This window comes from Bombina bombina, chromosome 6 (genome assembly GCF_027579735.1).
Source record: "Bombina bombina isolate aBomBom1 chromosome 6, aBomBom1.pri, whole genome shotgun sequence".
Classification (NCBI taxonomy): domain Eukaryota; kingdom Metazoa; phylum Chordata; class Amphibia; order Anura; family Bombinatoridae; genus Bombina; species Bombina bombina.
The window spans coordinates 653,410,238-653,417,337 of NC_069504.1; the positions used below are offsets into that span (position 1 = coordinate 653,410,238).

At 39.7% G+C, this 7,100-nt stretch overlaps 1 protein-coding gene across 2 annotated transcripts in view; it reads left to right on the top strand.

Moving 5' to 3' along the window:
- Positions 1-7,100, top strand: part of VPS33B (VPS33B late endosome and lysosome associated) — a 102,908-nt gene that overhangs the window by 85,059 nt on the left and 10,749 nt on the right. For both annotated transcript variants that reach the window (XM_053717705.1, XM_053717704.1), the window contains exon 21: positions 2,727-2,828. In XM_053717705.1, the coding sequence (XP_053573680.1) occupies positions 2,727-2,828 (102 nt within the window). The remainder of the gene's footprint in view (positions 1-2,726; positions 2,829-7,100) is intronic.

The window sequence follows — 7,100 nt, forward strand, 5'->3', positions numbered from 1 at the left end:
CTCAGACCTCTGCAGTTATGCATGCTCAAACAATGGAATGGGGATTATGCGGATCTGTCTCTGTGGTTACATCTGTATCAGGCGACAAGAGATTCTCTTCCTTGGTGGTTATCTCAGGAATATCTCTCCCAGGGAACCTGCTTCCGCAGACCTTCCTTGGTGATTGTGACCACGGATGCCAGCCTGTTGGGATGGGGAGCAGTCTAGGGCTCACTAAAGGCTCAGGGGACGTGGTCTCGGGAGGAGTCGGCTCTCCGCATAAACATCCTAGAGCTTAGGGCAATCTTCAATGCTCTTCTGGCCTGGCCTCCGTTAACTTCAGCCCGGTTTATCAGGTTCCAGTCGGACAACATAACTTCAGTGGCTTACATCAACCATCAGGGAGGAACTCTGAGTTCCTTGGCCATGATAGAGGTAGCCAAAATTATTCAGTAGGCGGAGACCCACAACTGCTGTCTATCTGCGATCCACATTCCATGAGTGGACAATTGGGAAGCTGATTTTCTGAGCAGACAGACCTTTCACCCGGGGGAGTGGGAACTCCATCCGGAGGCATTTTCCAACTTGATTCTCAAATGGGGACAGCCGGAGCTGGATCTCATGGCATCTCGACAGAATGCCAAGCTCCCGAGGTATGGGTCAAGGGATCCTCAGGCTGTACTGGTAGATGCTCTGGCGTTCCTTGGAACTTCAGTCTAGCATACCTATTTCCTCCATTCTCTCTGCTTCCACGGGTCATTGCTCGAATCAAGCAGGAGAGGGCATCGGTGATCCTCATTGCACCGGTGTGGCTTCGCAGGTTCTGGTATGCTGACCTAGTGGAGATGCCATCTCTTCCACCTTTGAGACTTCCACTGTGGAAGGACCTTCTTCTTCATGGGCCCTTCCTTCATCCAAATCTCATTTCTCTGAAGTTGACAGCTTAGAGATTAAACGCTTAATTCTATCTAAGTGTGGTTTTTCTGAGTCGGTCATTAAGACCATGATTCAGGCTCGTAAGCCTGTTACCAGAAAGATTTACTATAAGATATGGCGTAAATATCTATATTGGTATGAATCCAGAGGCTACTCTTGGAGTAGAGTTCAGACTCCTAGAATTTTGTCTTTTCTTCAGGAGGGTCTGGAGATAGGGATTATCTGCTAGTACCTTGAAAGGTCAAATTTCTGCCTTATCTATATTGTATAAACGTCTGGCGGACGTGCTAGATGTGCAGTCCTTCCGCCAGGCCTGTGTTCAAACCGGTTACTCCTCCCTGGAGTCTTAACCTTGTTCTTAGAGTTCTTCAACAGGCTCCGTTTTAGCCTATGCATTCTTTAGATATTAAGATGTTATCTTGGAAAGTTTTGTTTCTTGTTGCAATTTCTTCTGCTCGTAGAGTTTCTGAGCTCTCGGCGTTGCAGTATGAATACCCTTACCTTATTTTTCATTCAGATAAGGTAGTTCTGCATACTAAGTTAGGGTTCCTCCCTAAAGTGGTTTCGGTTAGAAACATTAATCAAGAAATTGTTGTTCCTTCTTTGTGTCCTAACCCTTCTTGTCAGAAAGAGCGTCTGCTGCACAGCATAGATGTGGGGCGTGCGTGCGTTGAAATACTACTTGCAGGTGACTAAGAATTTTCGCTTGTCTTCTGCTTTGTTTGTTGTTTTCTCTGGGAATTGCAAGGGTCAGAGAGCTACGTCTCCTTCTCTTTCTTTGTGGCTGAAGCGTATAATTCACTTGGCCTATGAAACTGCTGGACAGCAGCCTCCTGAGAGAGTCACGGCTCATTCCACGAGGGCTGTTTCTTCTTCCTGGGCATTCAAAAATGAAGCTTCTGTGGAACAGATTTGCAAGGCTGAAACTTGGTCCTCTCTACATACTTTTTCAAAATTCTATAAATTTGATACTTTTGCCTCAGCTGAGGCTTCTTTTGGGAAAAAGGTTCTTCAAACAGTGGTGCCTTCTGTTTAGGTTCCCTGTCTTGTCCCTCCCTTATCACCTGTGTCCTCTAGCTTGGGTATTGATTACCAATAGTAATTAGAGATGATCTGTGGACTCACCGTGTTATTAGAAAGAAAACTAAATTTATGCTTACCTGATAAATGTATTTATTTCTTGACACAGCGAGTCCATGGCCCCCACCCTGTATTTTTACAGACAGTTTTTCTTTATTATATAAATCTCAGGCACCTCGTGTTACTTCCTTTCTCTCTTTTTCCTTCGGTCGAATAACTGGGTTTGGAGAAAAGGGAGGTGATATTTAACAGCTTTGCTGTGGTGCTCTTTGCCTCCTCCTGCTGGCCAAGAGTGATATTCCCACTAGTAATTAGAGATGATCCATGGACTCACCGTGTCAAGAAAGAATTTTTATCAGTTAAGCATAAATTTTGTTTTATAATACTTTTATAAGCAAACATCAGAACATCAACCCTTATATATTTTTTATAGTTATGATATCCAGTGCTGGTAATTTTGCAGATATTCTCCTGCCGAAGTGTTGATAGTTTATATATTCCTATGTATGTGTGTGGATTAACTGCTTAGGTCTGCTGTTATTCACCAGAAACTCACAAATCCAGTTTTGTTTGTTTAATATGGAGAACTGGTGAAGAGAAATGAACATTTGTGTACGATTGATTTAACATCAACATAACTTGCATTTATTGCATGTGCATACTTTTCAACGATCTATTCCTGAAACTATTAGGTGCATAAATTGACAAATCTGTTTCCTATGTCTTTGCAGATTCCCAGAGTGGATGGAGAATATGACCTTAAGGTACCAAAGGACATGGCGTACATCTTTAGTGGTGCCTACATCCCACTAAGCTGTAAATTAATAGAGCAGGCAAGTGGTTTACTACCTGATACTCATTGACAATAATTGAATACATTGAATAGTCAACTCACAATCACTCATCACTTGAGTCTACTTGCCACCACTCTCTTCTTTTGCAGACTGTGTCAATCTGTGATCAATACTTACTTTACCCATCCTAACTTGCATCTATATAAATGTCTTTTTTGTGTTCCCTTGTGTCTGTTTCTGCACTCTTTCGCTTTTTTCCACCTTTTGCAGATTGATGTACACAAACCAGTAACATATTTGCACTGAGCTCCACCCTGGAGGAAAAAGAACATTTGTTTGTCTCTTTGCCTGATACAGTAGCTATTTTGTATATAGGGACTCTACCAGATTATACAAGAAAAGAACACCCATGTCTTATAAATAGTGCAATTTGTGCATAGGAGTTCAGGAAACAAGGTTTCATGTGGACAGGAATTGTGCAGTAAACATTTCCTTCAACTATATTTGGGATACAAAGTTCCAAGTTATTGAGAAAGTAGGAAGTTATGGCAGGAAGTTTTTTTTTTTTAATTTAAATGTCATCCTCCTCTTTAAATGAGGGTAAATAAGTCATTGACTCCACAATATGAATATATTGATTTACTGTTGAGACTAGTGGTAAAGCCTGTGTACATTGGCCAAAATGTTTAATGAAAGAAATATACCTATCCTTCTATCCATCTGCCCCTGTCCCTCTATCCCTATTCTTTTGTCCCTATCCCTCTGTTCCTGTCCTTCTCCCGCTGCCCCATCCCTCTGTCCCTACCCCCCCCTCGAGCAGCTCTCTAACCCCCCCCTATTGCTGCCATTTTAGGTACTGGCAGCTGTCTGCCAGTACCTATAACCCCCTTTTTTAAATAAATGTTTCTGTAGTGTAGTGGTCACCATTTAGTCCCCCCCGCACCGCCAAACCCCTTTTCTGTAGTGTAGCTGCCCCATCCCTCCCTGTTCCTTTAATTTCTGTAGCGCAGGGCCATCCCACTCCCTCCCCCCTCCGCTGTTGAGCCTCCTGCCCGCACCAGCTGAAGATCATTACAGACTGTGATACACACACAGTGTCACCGTCTATAATGATCAGGCATCTGCCCTCATATGGAGGCGGAGCACTGATTTCACTCCGTGTCTATATGCGGCATATGCCTGAAGATCCAGCTCTCGGCTGTAACATAACAGCTGTGAGTGCTGGAGCTTCCTGAAGCTGGCTCAAGCTGCAGGTATTTGGATGCGCACGCAACCTAAGACGGAGACGGACGCGTTACAAACGCAATAATAGTATAGATTTTAACCAATTCTGATAAAATAGGCTACAGTAAAAATATAAGTCAAGCCCCTTTTAAAGCTAAAACATTTCATAATGAGTGAATCCAGTTTGAAGGATGTAGCTATTTTAAAATTAAACATGTTTAAATGTTTCTATAAAATGTAAAGTAAACAAAGTATTGCAATCTACTTTCATTGTTCATTTTGTCCCCTTCCCCTGTAATTTAAAGGGATATTAAACACCAATTATTTTTTCACAATTTATTTTAACTCTTCCTATTTGGCCTTTATATACATTTATTTATAATCCAAAGCAAACGAAAACTACATATTGCCTTATATAGCAAAAATATTCAAAATTACAAAATAATAAACAGAAATACACAAAAGATGCATTATACATTATTCTATAGTATAACTACCTGTATACATAGATCAGCATGACAATATTGAAATTAGGTAATATTCAAATTAAAGAGACACTGAACCCAATTTTTTTTTCTATCGTGATTCAGATAGAGCATGCAATTTTAAGCAACTTTCTAATTTACTCCTATTATCAAATTCTTTTCAGTCTCTTGATATCTTTATTTGAAATGCAAGAATGTAAGTTTAGATGCCGGCCCATTTTTGGTGAACACACTGTGTTGTTCTAGCTGATTGGTGGGTAAATTCACCTACCAATAAACAAGTGCTTTCCATGGTTCTGAACCAAAAATTAGCTTAGATGCCTTTTTCAAATAAAGAAAGCAAGAGAACGAAGAAAAATTGATAATAGGAGTAAATTAGAAAGTTGTTTAAAATCGCATGCTCTATCTGAATCACGAAAGAAAAATGTTATTATTATCCATTTCTGTTCTCTTGGTATCCTTTGTTGAAAATCAGGCCCATTTCTGGAGCACTATATATCAGCAGTTATGTTATCCTTTTGCAAAAGAACTAGATGGCAGCAATACTTCGTGACACAGAATATCATGGAAACAAAGCAAATTTGATAATAGAAATAAATTGGAAACTTTTTTTTTTTAAATTGTATGCTCTGTTTGAATCAAAATATTTTTTGGGTTTCATTTTCCTTTAACTAAAAAAAAGTGGGCTTTCTATTTTCTGTTATAAGTAGAAGTACAGGCTCTACACTTTCCTTCTATATTCCATGTAGTCATTGGTTGCATAATCTCATGACTCATTTTAACTCTTCCTATTTGGCCTTAGTAAACCGAAGTTACAACAGTGTGACACCCATTTTATGGACACTACAAAACATAATTTATGTAAGAACTTACCTGATAAATTCATTTCTTTCATATTAGCAAGAGTCCATGAGCTAGTGACGTATGGGATATACATTCCTACCAGGAGGGGCAAAGTTTCCCAAACCTCAAAATGCCTATAAATACACCCCTCACCACACCCACAATTCAGTTTAACGAATAGCCAAGAAGTGGGGTGATAAGAAAAAAGTGCGAAAGCATATAAAATAAGGAATTGGAATAAATTGTGCTTTATACAAAAAATCAAAACCACCACAAAAAAGGGTGGGCCTCATGGACTCTTGCTAATATGAAAGAAATGAATTTATCAGGTAAGTTCTTACATAAATTATGTTTTCTTTCATGTAATTAGCAAGAGTCCATGAGCTAGTGACGTATGGGATAATGACTACCCAAGATGTGGATCTTTCCACGCAAGAGTCACTAGAGAGGGAGGGATAAAATAAAGACAGCCAATTCCTGCTGAAAATAATCCACACCCAAAATAAAGTTTAATGAAAACATAAGCAGAAGATTCAAACTGAAACCGCTGCCAGAAGTACTTTTCTACCAAAAACTGCTTCAGAAGAAGAAAACACATAAAAATGGTAGAATTTAGTAAAAGTATGCAAAGAGGACCAAGTTGCTGCTTTGCAAATCTGATCAACCGAAGCTTCATTCCTAAACGCCCAGGAAGTTTAAACTGACCTAGTAGAATGAGCTGTAATCCTTTGAGGCGGAGTTTTACCCAACTCAACATAGGCATGATGAATTAAAGATTTCAACCAAGATGCCAAAGAAATGGCAGAAGCTTTCTGGCCTTTTCTAGAACCGGAAAAGATGACAAATAGACTAGAAGTCTTTCGAAAAGACTTAGTAGTTTCAACATAATATTTCAAAGCTCTAACAACATCCAAAGAATGCAACGATTTCTCCTTAGAATTCTTAGGATTAGGACATAAAGAAGGAACCACAATTTCTCTACTAATGTTGTTGGAATTCACAACCTTAGGTAAAAATTCAAAAGAAGTTCACAACACCGCCTTATCCTGATGAAAAATCAGAAAAGGAGACTCACAAGAAAGAGCAGATAATTCAGAGACTCTTCTGGCAGAAGAGATGGTCAAAAGGAAGAAAACTTTCCAAGAAAGTAATTTAATGTCCAATGAATGCATGGGTTCAAAAGGAGGAGCTTGAAGAGCCCCCAGAACCAAATTCAAACTCCAAGGAGGAGAAATTGACTTAATGACAGGTTTTATACGAACCAAAGCTTGTACAAAACAATGAATATCAGGAAGATTAGCAATCTTTCTGTGAAAAAGAACAGAAAGAGCAGAGATTTGTCCTTTCAAGGAACTTGCGGACAAACCTTTATCTAAACCATCCTGAAGAAACTGTAAAATTCTCGGAATTCTAAAAGAATGCCAGGAAAAATGATGAGAAAGACACCAAGAAATATAAGTCTTCCAGACTCTATAATATATCTCTCTAGATACAGATTTACGAGCCTGTAACATAGTATTAATCACAGAGTCAGAGAAACCTCTTTGACCAAGAATCAAGCGTTCAATCTCCATACCTTTAAATTTAAGGATTTGAGATCCTGATGGAAAAAAGGACCTTGCGACAGAAGGTCTGGTCTTAACGGAAGAGTCCACGGTTGGCAAGAGGCCATCCGGACAAGATCCGCATACCAAAACCTGTGAGGCCATGCTGGAGCTACCAGCAGAACAAACGAGCATTCCTTCAGAATCTTGGAGAT